The 20,924-nt window shown below is 62.6% G+C and overlaps 1 protein-coding gene across 23 annotated transcripts in view; it reads left to right on the top strand.

The window, feature by feature from the left end:
* Positions 1-17,404, top strand: part of NCOR2 (nuclear receptor corepressor 2) — a 206,078-nt gene extending 188,674 nt beyond the window's left edge. For 9 of the 23 annotated variants that reach the window (XM_059139520.1, XM_059139529.1, XM_059139522.1 and 6 more), the window contains 16 exons: positions 433-787; positions 1,831-2,052; positions 2,565-2,816; positions 3,436-3,585; positions 3,726-3,875; positions 3,972-4,164; positions 6,142-6,683; positions 7,728-7,877; positions 8,017-8,162; positions 8,660-8,853; positions 9,677-9,826; positions 10,443-10,591; positions 11,364-11,417; positions 14,235-14,456; positions 15,475-15,654; positions 16,244-17,404. In XM_059139520.1, coding sequence (XP_058995503.1) covers positions 433-787; positions 1,831-2,052; positions 2,565-2,816; positions 3,436-3,585; positions 3,726-3,875; positions 3,972-4,164; positions 6,142-6,683; positions 7,728-7,877; positions 8,017-8,162; positions 8,660-8,853; positions 9,677-9,826; positions 10,443-10,591; positions 11,364-11,417; positions 14,235-14,456; positions 15,475-15,654; positions 16,244-16,425 — 3,291 coding nt within the window. In that variant the 3' untranslated portion in view covers positions 16,426-17,404. The remainder of the gene's footprint in view (positions 1-432; positions 788-1,830; positions 2,053-2,564; positions 2,817-3,435; positions 3,586-3,725; positions 3,876-3,971; positions 4,165-6,141; positions 6,684-7,727; positions 7,878-8,016; positions 8,163-8,659; positions 8,854-9,676; positions 9,827-10,442; positions 10,592-11,363; positions 11,418-14,234; positions 14,457-15,474; positions 15,655-16,243) is intronic. The other 14 variants (XM_059139540.1, XM_059139537.1, XM_059139535.1 and 11 more) reach the window with 9 other exon arrangements.
* Positions 17,405-20,924: the final 3,520 nt, after the last annotated feature.

Below are 20,924 nucleotides of genomic sequence, written 5' to 3'. Positions count from 1 at the left end.
CCCCGCTTTCTGGCCCCTTCTGGCCAGAGAGCAAACAAGCCTCAGCCCAGACCTCTGAGCTTTGGGCCCCCCCAGGTGGAACCAGGCTTTGCTGCTGAATTTTCTGGCGTGGCATCAAATGGGCCCTGGAGGGTCCCAGACTGATGGAGGGGTTGGGGGGGGGGGTTTCTCCCCGTGCGGGGGCCAACAGAGGGCCCCCCATCTGCTTCAGGGAGGGCTGACCTTTGAACTTTGTACCCCTTCTGCAGCCCGTCCTGGTGGTTCTGGGGGCCAGGACAGGGGCGGGCAGGGCAGTGACTGTGCTGATCCTAGGGTTAGCGAAGTCCTCTGTCCCCCGGCCCCTGGAGATGGGATGCGTGGCTCCCCTCCCACGGCTGTGAAGCAGGGGCTCAGGTAGTCTTGTAGTCGGCGCTCACAGCCCCTTCTCTCCAGGGCACCCCGCTCAAGTATGACACTGGCCCGTCGTCTGCCGGCTCCAAGAAGCACGACGTGCGCTCCATCATCGGCAGCCCCGGCCGCACGTTCCCGCCGGTGCACCCGCTGGACGTGATGGCCGACGCCCGGGCACTAGAGCGCGCCTGCTACGAGGAGAGCCTGAAGAGCCGGCCGGGGGCTGCCGGCAGCTCGGGGGGCTCCATCACCCGGGGCGCCCCGGTCATCGTGCCCGAGCTGGGCAAGCCGCGCCAGAGCCCCCTGACCTACGAGGAACACGGGGCGCCCTTCGCCAGCCACCTCCCACGCGGCTCGCCGGTGACCACGCGGGAGCCCACCCCACGCCTGCAGGAGGGTGCGTGGGGTGCAGCGGGGGGATGGGGTGGCTGGACTCCCCTGCTCAGGACACTACCTCCCCACCCACCCTCTGCTTAGGCTGGAAACCAGGGGCACCCGCGGGGCTACCACATGCCTTCCACCTGCCCAACCCAAATTATACTCAGAATTATCTTTGCCTCCCTGCCACCACGATTTCCCGCTTGGCCTCCCCGATGCCCTCTCCTGTCTGGCTATCGTCTACACCCCAAACTCAGCCAGAATCGCCTTTGAAAAGCTCACGTCAGACCATTCCGCTTCCCTGCTTAAATCTTTTCTAGTGACGTCTCGCCATGGCGATGGGGGTCCTGTAGGACCCGGCCCTGCCCAAGCCCCATCTCACTGTTCCCATGTTCCTTTATCCACCCCAGACCCAGCAAGCCGGCTTCCTCCTGTCTGTTCCTTGACTTTGCTCAGGGCCTTTGCACCTGCTGTTCCCTTTGCCTGAAACGTCCCCCAACTTTTAGATCGTTACCTAAATGACTTCTTTTTGTCCTTCAGGCCTCTGTGCAAAGTCACGTTTTGGGGAGGCTTTTAGGACCCTCTCCCACTATTCTGGTCACATTTTAAGTTTTCTCTGGAGCATTTATCACTCAGAAATTCTCATTCAAGGACTAGTTTATCACCTCTCTCCTCCATTAAGTAGCGCGCTCCATGCAGGATGGGTTTCCTGCTGTTTTGTTCACAGGGGTGGCTCCAGCTCTTAGAACAGTGCTTGGCCTTTGGTAGAGGCTCTATAAATATGTTTTGATTGCTTGAATGAATGAATGAAGGGAAAAAATGAGAGCATGAATGAGTGAATTCTTTTAAAGAACAAAAACACAGAAGCATATGAGTAAATGACAGAACACAGGAGCTGAGACCGACCGAGGAACAGGGGAAAGGAGTCCTGGTCTCCGGATCCCAGACAGCCCACCCTCAATGGCCTCCCATTAACGCTGGCCTCGGCGGCCCCCATGCGGAGAGCTAGGACAGCCCCGGCACAGGGCTCCGATGCTTACCCCCCTTGGCCCGTCCCCACAGGCAGCCTCTCATCTAGCAAGACATCCCAGGACCGAAAGCTGACGTCGACGCCCCGTGAGATTGCCAAGTCCCCCCACAGCGCCGTGCCTGAGCACCACCCCCACCCCATCTCGCCCTACGAGCACCTGCTTCGGGGCGTGAGTGGTGTGGACCTGTACCGCGGCCACATCCCGCTGGCCTTCGATCCCGCCTCCATACCCCGTGGAATCCCTCTTGATGCAGGTGATTGTCCTGGGCCCATAGAATCCCACAGCAGGGCGTGAGGGGCTTTGTCCCTGTCAGCTCAGGGACTCCTCAGGCATCAGCTCAGCTCTGCTAGATGGGGGAAACGGAGGCATTGAGGTGGAGAGACCCAGTAAGGCAGTCACGTGAACGGTTCAGGTTAGAACAGGTGTTCTCATAGGAGTCTGAGGGACGCATGGGATTAAATATTTTCCAGTGGTCTTCTTTCCCTGCAGGACTTATCAGTGCCTTTGAAATTATAAATATATCCCCAAAAAAGGCTGAAGTGTTGGATGCATCCTATAGGTATCTTAGTGACTTAATATTTTAGATGCCCTTGGTTTGGGGGAACTTCGATCTGAACTACATTATCAGTAAAAGGTACCCCATGTACGGGAGCGAGACCTTTTCCATGTCCAGGCCCTCAATTCTGGGTTTGGGGGTTATTTTGGGAGAAGCCGTTGGGGTAGGCGCTGGGATGCCATCTGACCTCGCCCCTCTCCTCGCTGCAGCTGCTGCCTATTACCTGCCCCGACACCTGGCACCCAACCCCACCTACCCGCACCTGTACCCGCCGTACCTCATCCGCGGCTACCCCGACACGGCCGCGCTGGAGAACCGCCAGACAATCATCAACGATTACATCACCTCGCAGCAGATGCACCACAACGCGGCCACCGCCATGGCCCAGCGAGCAGACATGCTGCGGGGCCTGTCGCCCCGCGAGTCCTCACTGGCCCTCAACTATGCCGCCGGCCCTCGAGGTGGGTGCAGCTAGGCAGACCCTCCCCATCCACACTCGGTCCTAGTGCTCATCTGCCTGGGCCGCTCGGCGGCACACAGGACACAGGAGTATGGCCCGAGGCCATGTGGTGTGGGCCCTTTAGGGGTCTGGGTGGTGTGACCACCCCAAGTACACATAGACCTGGCAGGTGGTGGAGAGTGGTGTGTGCGTACCGGTCTATGCGAACTCCGCCTATGCGGTCCTTGGCACTATTTTAAAAAAAAAAGGATCGAAATAGGAGGCTGCTTGTATTTCTGGTCCCTTGACTTGCAAACAGCCTGTGGTTGCTTTGTAAGTACATTTAAGTCCTCTGGAAACTAATGGAATGCTCCTCTGCAACAACCAAGTACCAGTTAGGGTCCATTTGGAGAACCAGTGGTGCGAGGTGTTTCAGACGGGGGGGACTGAATGCGGGAACTGATCGTATGGGGTGAGAGTCCGGAAGGGCAGGAAGGACGTGCCAAGGGGACGCAGCGACATCAGCTGCGGGACACAGCGCTCTTGGGCTTTGGGAACCAAGGGGAGGTGGTGCTGCGGGAGCCTGGCATTCATGCCCTTCCTGCCCCTCCTGCAACCCCCACCCCTGCCTTCTCTGCCAGGCATCATCGACCTGTCCCAAGTGCCACACCTCCCCGTGCTGGTGCCTCCAGCACCAGGCGCGCCCGCCCCCGCCATGGACCGCCTCGCCTACCTCCCCACGGCACCCCAGCACTTCAGCAGCCGGCTCAGCAGCTCCCCGCTCTCCCCAGGTAACGCCCTGCCCCCCGCCCTGGCTTTGGGGCCCTGCTTTGGGGCCCCGGCGACGGAGGAAGGTAGCCTGTCCACCCCGGCAGACGAGTCCGGGCCCTCCCTGAACGCCAGACTGAATCACAGGACTTTGGGTTGCCAGGGGGTCCCACTCACTTGACAAAAGCCTCGGCCACCTCCTCGTCCGAGCGGGAGCGGGAGCGGGACCGCGAGCGGGAGCGTGAACGGGAGCGCGAGAAGTCCGTCCTCACGTCCGCCACCACGGTGGAGCACGCGCCCATCTGGAGACCCGGTAGGGCGTGCGACAGCCCCGCCCCAGCCTCGGGGGGGGGGGGGTCCTCGCGGGCCGTCTGAGGCCCCCCCTGACACCACAGCTTGTCCCCACCAGGTACAGAGCAGAGCAGCGGAGGCAGCAGCAGCAGCCGCCCGGCCTCCCACTCCCACTCCCACCAGCACTCGCCCATCTCGCCCCGGACCCAGGACGCCATCCAGCAGAGACCCAGCGTGCTGCACAACACGGGCATGAAGGGCATCGTCACGTCCGTGGAGCCCAGCACGCCCACGGTCCTGAGGTGGGCCAGGTTGGCACAAGGTGGGGGGGCGGCGGGGGGCGCAGATGGATCGATGAATCGGGAGGTGAATGGTAGCGGGTGACGGGCGGAAGCCGGCGGTTGCACGTGGGCTGGAGCGCCGGTGTGTGTGCGGAGGAGTAGATGCGTGGGTGGGCGGGGGGAGTGAATGGGCAGGTATATGGGAGATTGGGTTAGAAGGAGGGGGAGGTGGGGAGATCCGTGGATTCTTGAGTGGGTGCCTGCCGGGTGGTGGGTGGGCGGTGTGTGGACAGCGGCTGGGCTGGGCCAGCGGGTAGGAGGGTGGGTGAACATGACCGTGGGGGACTGGGTGGGTGTCTGCGTGGGTCAGGTGACCCCCTCCGTCGATGAGGGGGTGGATGGATAGCCGGTTGGGGGGGTGGGTGGATGAGTAGGTGTTAGGTTGTTGGGTTCAAGCATAGAGTCCCTGGAGAGCAGAGGGACAGACAAGGGAGGGCTGTGGGGAGAGACTCTTTCTGGTCCTCCCCGACTTCAGGAGGGCCCTGCAGGGAGGGGGCGGTGTCCATCTTCCCTGGACAAAACCTAAGGGATCTTTTAAGATGGGAGAGGGTCTACGTGTCCCCTGTGTGCCTCCCACAGTCCACTCTCACAAGGGGCCCAAGTCCCCTCCGGTGACATCCTCCCCCCAATGCAGGGACAGAGCTGCCTAATGCGGGGGAGGGCGCTTCCCCGGTGCCCCTCCCTGCGGGGGTCCTGTTCGGAGGCAGGTGCTGCTTCCTCCAAGGTGAAGTTTCGTTCATACAAGTACCCTCCCCCCACTGGGCTGCTCTAAGTCCTGCCCACCACTCAACGACAATTCCCGGTAGGGAAGGTGACAACCTTGTTTCCCAAAAGCATCGGCTGTGCCTCCCCGACTCAGATACACAGCAGTTACACGAAGCAGAGGCACCTGGCCGCTTAGAGCACGGTTACTGCTCGTGCGTGAAGGCCAGCTGTCTCCCCACACCAGCGGGAAGCCGATTAGAAACCGTCAGGGGGCGTTGGGCCTTTCCCACTGGCAGCTGGAGTGAGGGTCAGTGAAGGGCAGGCCACTTCCTCACGGAGACACTGGGCTAGACAGAAAGGCCCGAAGGGCTGGAGTCGGGCCAGCTCGCGTCCAAGCGCCCGTGTCCTCGTCTGCGAAGCAGGGATTATTGTATTACCCTGTGGGAATCACAGTGTACGTTTGTGTGTTCCTTCTTCCTGGCCAACCTGTGCTGGGTGTGGGGGACAATGTGATGCCAGCCCTAGGAGCCCTTCTGGGGCTTATCTCAGGGCTTAGACCAGACAGCAATCAGGGAAGGCTGTTTGGAGGAAGAGGCAGGTGACCCCCGAGAGCAGCCGTGCTGGGGTGCAGTGCTGGCAGGCATCCCAGAGAGCCCCGTGTGGCCCCCGTGGCTGTTGTGGGAGAGCCGGGCCCTGCTGCTCTCTCCTCTAACCCCCCAGCTCCCGGTCCCCAGCGTTCTCGGGACCCGTGCCCCCGGTGTTCACAGTCTCCATGTGGCTCCTTCGTCCCCTCGTGTCCTGAGCCGCCCGTGGCTCCCCTGCCAGCGCGTTAGCTTGCATCTTCCCTTCTCCCCGACTCGGTTTCGAGTCACACCTGCTCTCTGACCTTGCGTACGGTCTGCTCAGCTAGAACGTAAGGCGCTTCTGTCCGTTCGCTGCCATATTCCCCAGCGTCAGAGCAGTTTCTAGAACAGCGCCGGGCACCTAGCTGGCGTTCCGTGAGAAGTCTTGGGCCGACAGTGAGTAAGTGAGCAGGTGACCCCGTGCCGTCGGAAGGTCGTGGCGGCAGGACCTCGCAGCCCGGGCGGGGCAGACAGGCTTATCCCTGGGCTGCGCAGAGCCATCGGGCTGCCGAAGTGTGAGGGGAGTGACCCCACCTCGGCCTCCTGGGTCCCCTCCCCACCCCCTGCGGCGGCTCCCGCAGTCCCTCGACCGCCTTGACCGCCTTCTCTCCTCCCGCAGGTCCACCTCCACCTCCTCGCCTGTCCGCCCGGCCGCCACATTGCCACCCACCACCCACTGTCCGCTGGGCGGCGCCCTGGACGGGGTCTACCCCACCCTCATGGAGCCCGTCCTGCTGCCCAAGGAGGCCCCGAGGGTCGCCCGGCCAGAGCGGCCCCGCGCAGACACCGGCCACGCCTTCCTGGCCAAGCCCCCGGGCCGCGCGGGGCTGGAGCCCGCCTCCTCCCCCGGCAAGGGCTCCGAGCCACGGCCCCTGGCGCCCCCCGGCTCCAGCCACACGGCCATCGCCCGCACCCCAGCAAAGAGCCTCGCACCCCACCACGCCAGCCCGGACCAGCCTGCGCCGCCCGCCTCGGCCGCGGACCTGCACCGGGAAAAGACTCAAAGTAAACCCTTTTCCATCCAGGAACTGGAGCTCCGTTCTCTGGGTAAGACCACCCTGACAGCGGCCACCTTCATAGACGCGATAATCATGCGTCAAATTGCTCACGATAAAGGGCCGCGAGAAGGAGGTTCGCTGGCCAACGACTCCCCTCGCGATGGTAAGACTTCCGGCCCCGCTGCCCACCCACCCCGTCTTGTGGCCTAAAGATATTTTCAGATCTCTGCTTTTGATTTTTCCCCTCATTTTTCGTTGGTTTTGGTATTTCGTTTTGAAACGCGTCTTCGTCGATTGCACGCCCTGATGATGGTTTTATTCCTCAAGCTGCCGCCCACCCCCACTGCCTCTGACCCGGGGGCCTCTCCTCATTTGCACATTGTTTTATCATGATTTCTTTTTTTTGGATTTTCGCTTTTTTTTTTTTTCCTTTAATGAATGGATCTGTGATTTTGACTTCCACTGCGCCTCCCATCTCCCAACCTTTGCGCCTGTGTTTGGGGAGCAGGGAGCGGGGCTGCAGAGGGGCTCGGGCCGAGGCCTGCGGCCGCGTGGGTGAGTCTGCTGTGGAGGACGCCCGCTGAGGCGGACGGTCTGGGAGAAGACAGGGAGAGGCGGAAAGCGGCTGCGTCTCCGGGAGGAGCCGAGCCCTGCACCCTGCCTGGGTCGTGAGGGCGTCTTGGGGTGCCCCTTGCTGACCTGCTGTCCAGCGTCCCCTGCCTCCCATCTCTGGCCCCTGCTCTGGGCTCCCGTTTGCTGGGCTGGGGGCTCCTGGGACTGTGGCCCAGGCGGGGTCCCGGGACCCGAGTGTCCCTGCCTGCCACACCCCCCACTGATCTCACTCCTACATTCCCTTCCCTAGAGACTCCTCTCCCCGCCCCCCCCCCCGGGCGCCCCCCCTCTGGGTGGGTCTGTGTTTCTCGCCGTCCCTGGGTCTGTCTCCATCTCCCGGCCCGCCTGCCTGTGTGTCCAACTGCGTTTCTCCTCCACCTGTCACCCTCCCCACCGTTTCGTCTCTCTCCTACCTCGCACCCCCACCTGCGGCCAGCCGGCAGCCCTGCTCTGGCTCGCTCCCTCTCCCCCTCTGCCCACAGCCCCCCTCCAGTCTTGGGGACCCCAGCCAGCATGGAAGGGTGGACCGGGAGGGAGGGGCGGCCCCAGCCCCAGGTCCTGGCGCTGGCCTGACCCAGGGCCTTGCCCACTGTAGGTTACCATGGCGGCAGCTACAGCCCCGACGGGGTGGAACCGGTCAGCCCCGTGAGCTCGCCCAGCCTGACCCACGACAAGGGGCACCCCAAGCACCTCGAAGAGGTCGACAAGAGCCACCTAGAGGGGGACCTGAGGCACAAGCACCCAGGTAGGGCCCCACGCCACCCTAGCACCCCCGTGCACCCCGTTTAACCACAGCTCTGTGAGAGTGGGATTGCCATCACCCCTTCCTGCAGGCAGGAAAACCAAGGCTCCCCCCAGCCTGACCTGCTCCCCTCTGCCCGCAGGCCCCAGCAAGCTCGGCGGTGAGGCTGCACACCTCCCGCATCTGCGGCCGCCGCCCGAGAGCCAGTCCTCGTCCAGCCCGCTGCTCCAGACCACCCCAGGGGTCAAAGGTCACCAGAGGGTCGTCACCCTGGCACAGCACATCAGTGTAACTACCCCTTCTCTGACCCCATCACCTTTGAACCTGGGCTGGGCCGAGGTCCTGGGGAAGGTGGCAGCGGATCGGGGGGGGGGGGGGGGGGGGCGGGTCCTGGGGGGTAAACCGAGCCCTGGTGGCCTGGACCCAGGAGGTAGGGGGTGATGAGGGCAAGCCATGCCGGGGGTTCCGGGGTCTCAGACTCAGACACGGTGGCCGCCCCACATCAAGCTGATGGGGCCTCAGGTGCGTGAGTCTGTGGTCCGTGTCTCATGTACACTGGCCGGTGGGATCTGACCCACCCAAGGGCTGCCACTGTGAGACCTCGGGCCACGACCACCAACCTGAGCCCACGGGGACGCTGTGGCTGCTATGGGCAGATCTCAAAGCACCAAGAACCAAGCCCCGTTCTGTCCCCGAAGCTCAGCCTAGCCGTTGCCCACACAGAAGGTTCTGGTGGGATGGCGGGTGCCTGACCCTGTGCCTCTCTGCCGACCTTCGGCCTGCAGGAGGTCATCACCCAGGATTATACGCGGCACCACCCGCAGCAGCTCAGCGCGCCGCTTCCCGCCCCCCTCTACTCCTTCCCTGGAGCCAGCTGCCCCGTCTTAGACCTCCGCCGCCCGCCCAGTGACCTCTACCTCCCGCCCCCAGACCACGGCGCCCCGGCTCGTGGCTCGCCCCACAGTGAAGGGGGCAAGAGGTGAGTGTTGGGGGCTGTTCAGCTGCCGGGAGGCCTTGGTCGGACGGCTGCCGTGGTGGGGCTGAGCAAGCAGCGGGGCTGCCTGCCACTGTGGCACAGATGAGAAACTGAGCTCAGGGGCACGGGGCGGTTTGCTCAAGGCCACAGCGCGGGTGGGGGAGAGCTGACAGGCGCACTGCACTCTTTGGGTTCCAGACACCAAGCTAAGCCCTTGTCATGAGTTAACCAGGATTCTCTGCTCAGCCCAGCGAGGGCAGGCCACGTCCCCGTGTCACCGAGGAAAGGACTGAGATATGGGGAAGCGATTCCATTTAGCTCCAGGGGCACAGCCAGCAAGGGGCAGAGCTGGGACTGGGCAGAGCTGGGACTCGGCCAGAGCTGTGTGCACAGCCTCTCTGCAGACACATGTGCACACTGACTTCTGGGGCCCCCCCAGGAGCTCTCAGGGCTTGGGGGAGGTCCCTGGCTCAAAAGGGGTGCTGCGTGAGTGAGGCCTGAGGGCAGGAAGACAGCAGGGGGTACAGTGAGGTCCCTGGCACACGGGAGCAGCGGGGGTCCGCTACCACCCACAGGCCAAGTCCAGCGACAGTCCAGGGACGGAAGGTCGTACAAGAAGAAACTAGAGCAGAGGGTACACGTGGCCCACAAGGTGTGGCCGACCAAGCCTGGGAGAGCAGCTCTCGGGCCCTCCGCAGGGAGAGCAGCTAAGCTCTGCTGCAGGGCAGGGTGGGGAGGGGTCGCGGGGAGAGTGACACATCCCTGCGTCGTTCCGGGGGAGAGAGCGCTGAGCTCTGACCACAGCGGGGCCCCTCTCTCCGCTCAGGTCTCCAGAGCCAAGCAAGACGTCGACCCTGGGCAGCAGCGAGGATGCTATCGAGCCCGTGTCCCCGCCGGAAGGCATGGCTGAGCCTGGGCATCCCCGCAGCGCCATGTACCCGCTGCTGTACCGGGACGGGGAGCAGACAGAGCCCAGGTACCACCCCGCCCCCGGACACTCCAGACACAAGCCCTTCGCCCCCACGTGGCCTCGGTCCCCACTGTGCTGTTGGGCGTTGGCACGGGTTTACTGTGCAGCCGAGATCCCTCGGGCCTGCTGAGCAGATGCCCTAGCTTGAGGGAGCTCCGTGGCAGCTTCGTATGCCTTGGACTGGGGTGTCTCCGCTCAGGCCGGGCCCCTGCACCAGCATCTGCGGAGGACCTGAGCAATAACCAGCTGAACGTGCTCGACCACTCGGGTCGATGGGGACAGAGAACAAGCCAGGTCCGCGAGCCTTGGGAAAAGATGTGGTCTGGGTGCGCACCCAGTTCTTGAAGCCCTTCAAGGGGCTGTGCTGCTGCCGGTAGAGCAGCATGACCCGGCAGAGCGGCTGGGGCTCTCCAGAGACAGCCTGAGCCCGTGGGTAGGTGAGCTACAGAGAAGGTTCAGGGGACGAGGAGACAGGAGACGGTGTCTGAGAGGTGAAGGCAGAAGGCATGGGGCAGAAGCTTCGTTCTGAATTTCCAAGGCCATTAGGTGATGAGTGCCCCATCGTCAAAGGTGTGCAAGCTCAGCCCTGAGCAGACTGACCTGGGGTATCTGATCTTCACAGCAGGATGGGCTCCAAGTCTCCAGGCAACACCAGCCAGCCTCCGGCCTTCTTCAGCAAACTGACCGAGAGCAACTCTGCCATGGTCAAGTCCAAGAAACAGGAGATCAATAAGAAGCTGAACACGCACAACCGGAATGAGCCAGAGTACAGTAAGCAGCGCCCCTCCCCCAGGAAGCTGGCGCCCCTACGGGGCTGGGCGCCGACACCGGGCGAGAACCCACAGGGTATTTTATAAAGCCAGTGCACCCGCCGACACCTCTCCCCCTGGCCCTTCACCCCATGTTCGCTGAGCCCCTTGGGGGCTCCTCCTGCGCTTCTCAGTGTTGGGCACACGGAGGGCACACAGTGAGTGCTTGCAGGAGTGGTTCTCGCTCAGCCTCCACACTGGGTGCTGGGGACTGGGGTCCTGCCCACCCCAGGGCCCTTTGTGTCCCCAGCTCACATTGATTTGTGATTTTTATCGTATTTGTGATTTTTCCCTCATTTATGTGGTTACTGGATGTCAGTCCTAACTCTGCTTCCCACGCCCAGTGCAGTGGCCCGCACATAGCACGGGAAGCACAGATCCTAGCACAGAGGAGCCTGCCGCAGTCCCCGGCTGGGACTCGTTAGCCACGGCGAGACTGGGGGTGTCACAGAGGCTTTTCGGAAGCTTCCCAGGGCTGGAGCTGCAACCTTACAGATAGTCCCCAGCCTGGCCTGGTTAGCTCCAGAGCCCTGCCAAGTGCAGTCCGTGGGCCCGGAGGTCGGGAGCCCCAGCAAGCTGGTTAGAAAAGCACACTCCCCAGGCCTGCCCCCGCCCTACGGAGTCTGTGTGCGCTGATGCACTTTGCTTAGACGGGAGCAGGGCAGGGGCATGTGACTTTCTGGGACCTGTGGGCCCCTAAGTCTTACCCTAAATCTTGTCACCCGCCCCTCCAGATATCGGCCAGCCCGGGACAGAGATCTTCAACATGCCTGCCATCACCGGAGCAGGTAACTGTCCAGCCCGAGCTCCAGGCCACCAGCCCCATCCCCACTCTCCTGGTCCCCCCCCTCCTGGCTGCACGCTGGGGAGATTGGGCTGCTGTGTGGAATCTGAAAGGACACTCAGGGAGTGTGGCCTGGGAGGTCACCGGGACCTCAGCCCAGCCACAGTCCTGCGGACTGAGACCTTTCTTAGTTCAAGTGTGTCCTTCCCTCTGGACTCCACAAACCCAGCAGCAGGGACATAGACTCGCACAGAAGGCTGGGGAGGCTTTGCAAGGGGTCTGCGTTGGAATCACATGCCAGGGCCTCCCGGTGTGCTTGGTACAGAATCAGGGGCACACACAACTGTCTGGAAACACCAGCTCCCCGCCGGGGCTTCCGGTGGAGGTCTGAGTGTGGGCGGGGAGCGTGGGCGCGGGCTTTGTACGCGGGTTTCTCTCGGGGTCCACGTGAGCGCTTTTACAGAGAGGACATCTGATTTATTCAAAAATTCGAAGCAGCTGAGGGAACGCCAGAGCTGGAATAGGGACATGGGTGAAAACCCACAGGCCTGCCGTGACGTTTGGGATGTGGGGGACCCTCGGGGCTGGGTCCCCAGCTGCCAGTAGGGGCCACAGTGTGTGTTTCTCTTGCTCCTTGGAAGGCTTCAGGGCCTGGCCTCCTGTGTGAAGAGACTGAGCGCAGAGCAGAGCCGGGGCTGGGGTCCCCGTGGGCAGCCCTGCGTGGGAGGGGTGGGGGGTGCCGGGGTCATTTGCAGGGCTGTGTCCTTTGTGCCCTGGGCCTTTGGTGGGGGTCCAAGGCCAGAGGAGCAGAGGGCAGCCGGGCTAGCCTTCCCAGGGGCCATCGGGACCTCAAGACCTGGGAAAAGCGGTGAGCAAAAGACAACCACTGGATTTTATCAAAGGGTCATCAGGGCCTCCAAGTGGGGGTCTCGACCGGGGCTCGCCCGCCTGTCTACCCAGACCTCAGCAGAGAGGAAACAGTTTGGTCAAACCAATGACATGGTTAGAAATGAAAGTTTCTGGCACGTTGCCATTCGTGATACGGGCCATGGACACACAGGTGCATCTGTCCGTAGAAGTTCGTGCAGCGCTGCCATGAAGATCTGTGCTAGATCCCGTTCCGCTTCCCTGTAAGCAGTCGGCACACACGCGCTGGCGTCCCCACGTCCTGGTCTCTGCGCTCAGCCCCCGTCCGACTTTGCCTTTGTAACTGGAGGCGGTCAAGCTTCCTTCCCGCCTGGCCCGGTCCAGTCGCGCCCCCGTGACCTCGGGTGGAAGGCTCAGAAACATCTGGGATCGCTAGATGCTGGTCTACCAAGAAACCGCCACCGCCTGTCCCCATCACGTCATAGTTTCCACTCCGCACTGTTTTCCTTGTGTGGAGGAGCACGAGTGCTTTTTTTTTTTTTTTTTTCCCCGCCAGTGCTCACCCCTGCTGGAAATACTACTTCTTCTTGAGAGACATGGCTTTCTTTTTTTCCTCTTTTTATTTATTTTTTTTGAAGTGCTGGTGAAAAGTGGCCAAGACACACCTCCAAAGGTGGCGAGAGTGTGTCCCTGGCTGTGACCAAGTTTGAAGCTACAAGGAAGAAAAGAAAAACAACGCTGGGAGCACACGGTTGCCCAGAATGTGCCAGAAATGTGGTTTCCAACCACGGAGAAGCCGCCTGCCCGTGGAGTTCACGGACGAACCAGGGCAGGGACAGGGAGCCCCGCCCGCCGGCCCCCCGCTATTCCTGCACCCCTGGGGCGCAGTTCTGAAAATCCATGCACACGTTGCCTGAGGACGGCAGGCAGAGGGGGCTTGAGCGTTGTGGGCAAAGTCTGGTTTAGCAAAAATGTAGAGAAGAGACGCGTCCCCGGGTCTGCCAGAGTTTGCAGAAGGATCCCCAAGAAAACGAGAAAGGGACAGAAACCCTTGGTGGATGAAAAGGGGTGAATTCACGTGGCTGTGATGTAGCGGGGGTCTGCAGGCGTCTGCGGGGAACAGTCTGTGAATTTGGCCGCTTGGCGAAGAGGTGGCCGGGCTGGGGGCGGTCACGCGAGTGTCTCTAGCTCTGCCCTGTCCCCCCGCACGCACCGTAACTGCATGGCTATGACCCCCACCTCACCGTCCCGTCTCTGCACCTCTCTCTCCTCGCGGCTCCCGGGCGGGGGAGAGGCTGGGGCAGGAGAGTTAGGCCCAGAGTGGGGAGTGGGGGGGCACGGGGGGCTGCGGGGGCTGAGGGCCCTAGACCTCATGGGGGTCCCCTTCCCTCCCGGAGTCTCTTCCTCAGCCCCCACCAGCCCCGGGGACCCATGCCCAGGACGGAGCTCTGGCTTGAACCTGGTTTCCCAGCTGTGTCTCCCCAAACAGGGCGTCCCCTCCTCTGACTTCCGCCCCCGACACACACACACACACACACACACACACACACACACTCTCTCTCTCTCTCTTTTTCCCGACCCCCTCTTCAAGGCCATTTGGAATTTTTAGAGAGGAGTAGCCCCAGCTGGGATTGCGGGGGCCGGGTGGCGGGGCCGGCGCGTTGCGGGGGAGGCTTCTGAGTTCCCCGAGGGCAGAGCCGGAGAGACATGGAGAGTGGTCATCTCGCCCCCCAGCCCCCCACACCCCAGGGCCTGAGTCCGAGGGGGCCCCCGGCCCGCCCCGTCAGCAAGCCGCAGGAGAGTAAGGGGGACAGGGAAATGAAGAAACATGTTGCTTTGCCGAAATGTGCTCACTGTGTATTCTCTCTTCCCCTCCCCTCCCCCGGCTTCTCTCTCCCTCCCCCTGTTGTCCCCCCGGCCCCTCCTGGCCCCTGTGTGTGTGTCTCTCTCCCAGGCCTCATGACCTGCAGAAGCCAGGCGGTGCAGGAGCATACCAGCACCAACATGGGGCTGGAGGCCATTATTAGAAAGGCGCTCATGGGTAAATATGATCAGTGGGAGGAGCCCCCGCTCAGCGCCAATGCTTTTAACCCTCTGACTGCCAGTGCCAGCCTGCCCGCCACTATACCCATAACCGCTGCTGACGGACGGAGCGAACACGCACTCACCTCGCCAGGTCTGCAGGCCTCCCCCGCCTCGGTCCTCCAGCCCCGCCCGCCCCGTCTGTCCCCACCCCAGTGTCCTTAATCTTGTGCCTCCGCGTTCCTCTGACCGACCCCCTCCAGCTTTGGAGCTTGTGACTTTATTTTTGTGCGTGTTTGGCCTGGGTCTGGAGTCGGCTCTCCCCATCGGGGCGGGCGTGGCCCCGGCCCTCCCCTTGCCCACTAGGTACAAAGGAGCTGCTGCTTTTCTAAAAACACTCACTGCCTTCCTCCCCTGCTGGACACAGGTCCCCCGGGAGGCCCTCGTCTGGGCCGGCTGCATGTCTCCTTGGAGGAGATCAGGCTAGCGTGAGGACCCACCTCTGTGTGGATCAGGGGGTCCCTTCCCGGCAGCCAGGCCTGTGGGGCCCACATCTGCGGGGGCCGTCGTGTGGGACCTTGGCTGGCCTGGGACCTGATGGGGAGGACACCGTGTCTGTGTGTGAGCCTCAAAGTCCAAGGAGTCAGGGAAAGCAGAGGGGCCAGCCCCCTCTCTGCCACAGCTCCCCGGTCCGTGCTCTGCGTGTCTGAGCACGGAGACCTCGGGCCCACTTGTCTGACCTAGACAGTCTGGTCCCAGGAAGTTTCTGGACTTAGTGGGAGCCTAGGCCTGGCCTCACGGGTCCTGGCTTCTCTGCAGAGGGCTCAGGCTTCCCAGCCGGATCATAGTCCTGGGACAATGGTCAGGGTCAAGCCAGCGCCCCAAGGCTTCATGCTCAGGGTATTGGCCCATGGGTGGGTAGGCGGGCCTCAGGGCAGCCTGAGGGGTCTTTGAAAGTAGCTTAGGCCACTCCCCTCGTAGAAACCCACGTCCAGAATCAGGCCCAGGGCTGGACCTGTCCATCTGGTCCACCTCCTCGGCATCCCGGCAGGGCTGAGCTGCTGTCATCCCCCTCGGTGGGGGCCCAGGAGGCAGGCAGCCCGGGCCGCACCCACCCCGCTCTCACCGTGCGCGTGCTGTCTTCACCGTCCAACGTGGCCCTTTCCCTGCAGGTGGTGGCGGGAAGGCCAAAGTCTCTGGCAGACCCAGCAGCCGAAAAGCCAAGTCCCCGGCCCCGGGCCTGGCGTCTGGGGACCGGCCACCCTCGGTCTCCTCAGTGCACTCGGAGGGGGACTGTAACCGCCGGACGCCGCTCACCAACCGCGTCTGGGAGGACCGGCCTTCGTCTGCAGGTGGGTGTGGGGGGGCGGGGGTGTCTTGCTGGCTATCAGCCTGCCAGGTGCACTGGGGCTCGGGGGCCGGGGCAGGGGGTGGGGGCTGCCTGAGCACCTACTGTGTGCCGAGTGTGTGGTCTGGCCTCGTCTGAGAGAACTGATGTAGGTTCAGGAGAGCCCTGGGCCGAGAGGCAAGGAGACCCCCTACGGGTCTAGGCCCCAGGTGGCCAGAGCACGGTATCCGTGAGCAGAGACGAGCAAGGGTATTTTGTTGTTTTTTTAAAAAATTTTATTTATTTACTTGAGTGAGAGAGAAAGAGCATGAGAGGGGAGGGGGTCAGAGAGAGAAGCAGACTCCCTGCTGAGCAGGGGGCCCGATGCGGGACTCGATCCCGGGACTCCAGGGAGGGGGGATCATGACCTGGGTTGAAACCAACTGAGCCACCAGGAGCCTGGGGCAGTCTTGAGGAAGCTCACAGGAGTTAGGAGGAATTGGGATGGTGCCAGGCTGGGGGTAGGGGGAGACACCAGGCTCAGGCTCAGTCCCCAGGGTGGTAGACAGGTGGGCCCGGAGGCCTCTGACCGTCTCTCCTGGTCTCTCCGGCAGGTTCCACACCATTTCCCTACAACCCCCTGATCATGCGGCTGCAGGCGGGTGTCATGGCCTCCCCGCCCCCACCGGGCCTCCCCGCGGGCAGCGGGCCCCTCGCTGGGCCCCACCATGCCTGGGACGAAGAGCCCAAGCCGCTGCTCTGCTCGCAGTACGAGACGCTCTCCGACAGCGAGTGACTGTCAGAACGGGGTGGGGGGCGGCGCCAGGGCCCAGCGAGTGGCCAGAGCGGCCTGGGCAAGGAGCGGGGCGGCCACCGACTCCCCCCACCGAGGAAGGAGCCCCCGAGTCTGCCTGCGCGCCCATCCGTCCGTCCGTCCAGAGCCGGCATCCTCGCCTGTCTAAAGCCTTAACTACGACTCCCGCCCCGGGCTGGTCCTGTGCAGTGACCTTACTCAGGGGATGTTTACCTGGTGCTCGGGTGGGGAGGGGCCGGGGAGGGGGCGCGGCGGTGTGTGGCGGCCACACGCACGCAGCCGGGGCGGCCAGGGACCCAAAGCAGGATGGCCACGCACCTCCCACGCCACTGCCTCCCCCCTTAACACATTTGGAACCAAAGTCGAAACTGAGCTAGCAGCCCCCGCACCCTCCCTCCGTCCCCATTCCGCTTCTCGCTCTGGACAGACGGACGCGGGCCCTGTCCAGCCCCCAGCGCTCTCGTCTTGGTCTCCACGGACTGCCCCAGTCAACGAGACTGCTGGAAACCCAGCTGGGCCGGATGGGCGGGCGAAAGGGCCGGGTGCGGTCTGGGGCGAGCAGACGCTCCGAGGAACTGGACTGTTTGTCTCACACGGCGCTGCCGCAGCGGTGGGAAGGAAAGGCAGGTGTAAATGATGTATTGGTTTACAGGGTATATTTTTGATACCTTCAATGAATTAATTCAGATGTTTTACGCAAGGAAGGACTTTACCCAGTGTTATTGCTGCTGTGCTTTCGATCTCTGCTTACCGTTCAAAAGGTGTGTGCAGGCCGCCAGGCAGTGACCCCATCATCCGCAGGACTGAGGGGGGCGGGGCTGTGGCTCGCGAGCACCCCCCCCTCCCTCCCTTCCTTGGGCAGAATGAATTTGATGGGTACTCTGTGACCGCCATCTGCGCACGGCGGGGGCATTCTGTCATTTACACACGTTGTTCTCATTAAAAAGCGAATTATACTCAAGTTACCAAGGCTGCTTTTCTCCCTCAGCCTGGGCAGCCCGGAGGGCAGGCGACTGGGGCCTCGGGGGCAGCGGGAGTGCAACCCGGAGGGGCAAGGGAATATCCCCCTGAAACGCCCCAGACGTGTCCCCCTGCAGGCGAGGACTTCCGGCCGCAGTAAGAAGGTCTCCATGAGGGGATCAAATAGTCACACCCACGGCGGGAGTATCCGATGTTCGTGCCCGTGAGCGGACGGTATAGAGTGGCACACCTGGTTCGGGCCTCTGACATGCACATCTGGAGGGGGGCAGGTGTTGCGCATTCAAGCCCCTGGGGAGGGTTTCCCGCCTTCACACCCACGGAGAGAGCATCACGGTCCTGTGCAAGACAGTCACCGCTAACTCATAATCGTTGAGCACTTTTCCTTCCACTCTTGCCAACGTTGTGTTCAGAAAGAGACCCTTTGCCGCTCTGCTCGCTTTGAATCGAGGCAGAAGAGAGAACAAGCCACACCTGCCTGGGTCTTGGAACAGCCGTCCCGGTGCAGCTTCCCGCAGTTTTGGCGGAAAGGCGCCCCGCGCTTCGCCTCCCGCGTTCCTTACAAGCAGAACCTGGGTGTCAGAGAGACCGAGGTCCTTGGCCACAGACAGAAGCTGTTCTTGGGTTGGCTCTGGGCGCCGACAGCCTCACTGTGACCCCTCACCGATGGCCACTTCATCTCTCACCACGACCTGTGCCGTGTCCTCCAGACTCCCGCACGGTCCTGGGTCACGGGTGTGCATGTCAGCCCGCACTGCCCGGCTGGGTGCCTGACTCTAGGGGATGGTCAGGAGTCCCTCCGCCCACCGTCCTGTCTGCAGGCTCGGCATGTGTGTGGGTGTGTGCTGCGGGCCCTCAGGGGTGCCTGCGGACAGCTTCCCTGTCAGGGTTCCTGCCCCCTGCTCTGGCCTGGCCTCAGGGCCCCCTGCAGCCAAGAGCCAAATAGCCAGCTGTCGGTCGCTGGCCTGAATGTGGACTTCGTGCCCACCCGCTCCTGAAGCAGAAGTCCGAGAACCTCCAGCCCAGCAGAGCCAGGGTTGCCCCTCCTTGTGGCGGAGGGGCCATGAACTTGGGTCCCTCTCAGGCCCCATCTGCAGAGAGCCTGCCCGGTGTGTGCACAGCTGGCAGGCGGGAGGAAGGCCTGTGGGAAGGCCTCCAGCTGCCATGCCCAGTCCGGGGTCTGCTCTTGGGGATGGCCCTGGCTCTCTGGGACCTTAGACCCCTTGGGAGCTCTGAGTTCGGGAGGTGGGCTCTCTGCCCCTCGTGGGGGTCTAGGTCTAAAGGGAAGCTCACAAGATCTGGAGGTAGGCTAAGCCTGGCGGTCATGGTTCTGGAATCCACCCTGTCCTTCAGCCTCTCGGCCTGGGGTGCTGGCGCCTTGGCCCACCGAGGGACAGACACCTCCAAATACCCAGAGAGGGGCCTTGCGTGGCCCAGGCAGCCGGCTCACAGGCCGATGCATCAGGCCAGGCCCCTGGGCTGAAGTACTGAGGCCGGCAGGCAGGTGGCAGTGTCGGGCCAGCAAAGGGCCCTGTCCTGGCTGTGTCCTCCCTCCACCAGGGGTGTAGGCCAGCCCCCCATCTGGACTCCAGGATGGGGAGGCTCTTTTGGTCACACCAGCCACCAGGGTTGGGCCACACAGGCTGGTGCCACCCAGGATCCCGTGGCACCTCCCTCAGCCACAGACCAGATTGATCTGAAGTGGGGCCCAAGTTTCAGCCCACGTGGTCCTTTCCACCAGCCCCTCCGTCTCCGTGGCCTCAGGGCTGACACCATCTAGCACCTCTGTCTGTCTTCCTCTGCGGGCCAGTGGCCCTGACCCAGCACGGGGGTGTTTGCAGTTGTAGGGAGAGCTCACGTCCACCCTATGTTCCAGCCTCGACCAACCAGTCCACAACTCCCAAAGAGTTCATTCCATCCCTGTCCTATTTGCTCTTCTCACGTCTCCATCTTTGAAACCGAGGTCTATGCTGTTCCCCAGATGCTTATCTCCCTGGAAAACTCCTACACATACATCAAAACCCAGCTGGGACAGTGCCTCTTCTAAGAACTTCTACCTCACCATCTCTCTCCTCTGAGTCTCTGATAACACACTGCAAGCTACCCACGTCCCGGATCAGACAGACCCCCTCAAGTCTTCCGCTGCTGCCCTGTCGCTGACTGAGCTCTCCTTGTGATGGTGTTGGGCTGAACGGACTCTGTGAAGAGCAGATCCAACAGAAAACCAGCATGTGGTCTCTAAAGTGAAGGGCATGTGATCTGTTAAGTGAAGGGCGGTTGTTGGCAAAGGTCCACATGTCTTAGGACATTGGGAAGTTGGCTAACTCCACATTCCCGGGCCCCGCTTAGAGAATATGAATATGAATCTGTAGGTCTAGGATTCGGCTTGAGAATCTGAGAATCAGCCCTAGTATTTCTGATGGAGTGGTCTGCAGCCCTTAGGATGGTGGCGGTTGGGGCGGGGGGTGATGCCCAAGGTTAGAGCTTGATCCTCATTGAGAACCTAGTTCCTCCATCTAGCCAGGAGGCCTCCAGTTGGGGCACACATGGTAGAAGGAGACCCGGCCTGGAGAGCTGCCACCCACAGGGAGGGCAGGGACAGACTTCTCCCCAAGGCACCGGGCTTGGCTCAGGACAAGCCTTCCTGGGGCTGGGGGATGCAGACCCTGTGATAACTGGACTGGAGCAGTCAGAGTGGCTTCCTGGAGGTGGTAGCTCTTGGGGGGGCGAGGGGAGGATGGGCTGCATGGAGGGAGCCTGTGTGGGAGGGGAGACCCAGCCGGGGACGTTTGGGAGGCCAGGGTGGCCGCATGTAAGTCAGTGTAGGGACCCAGCGTTCTCTGAGAAGAAATGAGCCCAACAAGGTAATTTGCTGGTTTTCTGACATTGGGCGATGTTAGTTTGCAAGCATGTTAGACGGATATAGAGAGAGAAGCCACTGAGACCGGTGGGGGGAGGGCTTCCTGGCCATCCTGTCCTTGAGAAGGCGAAGGAAGCCCATCACGCGGGTGGGTCCTCCAGGGAGCCCGGGGGTCCAGCGACCGTGGGACAGACCAGCGGCCGGGTCCTGCTTCCTCATCAGCCTTTCTCCCCAGCAGCCGCCCGGAGTCCCTGTGAGGATGCACGGACCAGGCTTCCCGAAGATGGAGCAAGTGCTCCGAGCCCTTGCTGGCTGCTCTCATCCCTCCTACGCTGGGGAGCCGGGGATGGGACTGCGTGGAGTCCAGACGACGGGGACACCTGGCTGGAGTTGGGTGGGCTGGGGGGGTGGGGCGCTGAGTTTGATTCGAGGCTGTGAACCTGGAGACAGCAGGAGTGACCACAGCAGGGGGTCAGCAGGGGGGGTTGGGGCCGCGTGAAGTGTTTCTGCCCGGGGTGGGGGCAGCCTGCCCCCAGGACGGCTCCCGGTCGGGCTCAGCTGTGGCAGAGGCTCGACAAGCACCAATTCTCCCCTCCCACAGCCTGGGACACAAAAGCGTGTGCCCAACTGGCAGATGCTTAGA

The sequence above is a fragment of the Mustela lutreola genome, chromosome 11, assembly GCF_030435805.1.
Source record: "Mustela lutreola isolate mMusLut2 chromosome 11, mMusLut2.pri, whole genome shotgun sequence".
In the NCBI taxonomy this organism is placed as follows: domain Eukaryota; kingdom Metazoa; phylum Chordata; class Mammalia; order Carnivora; family Mustelidae; genus Mustela; species Mustela lutreola.
Note: the sequence above shows the minus strand (reverse complement) of the source record. Positions and strands in the feature narration are given on the sequence as shown.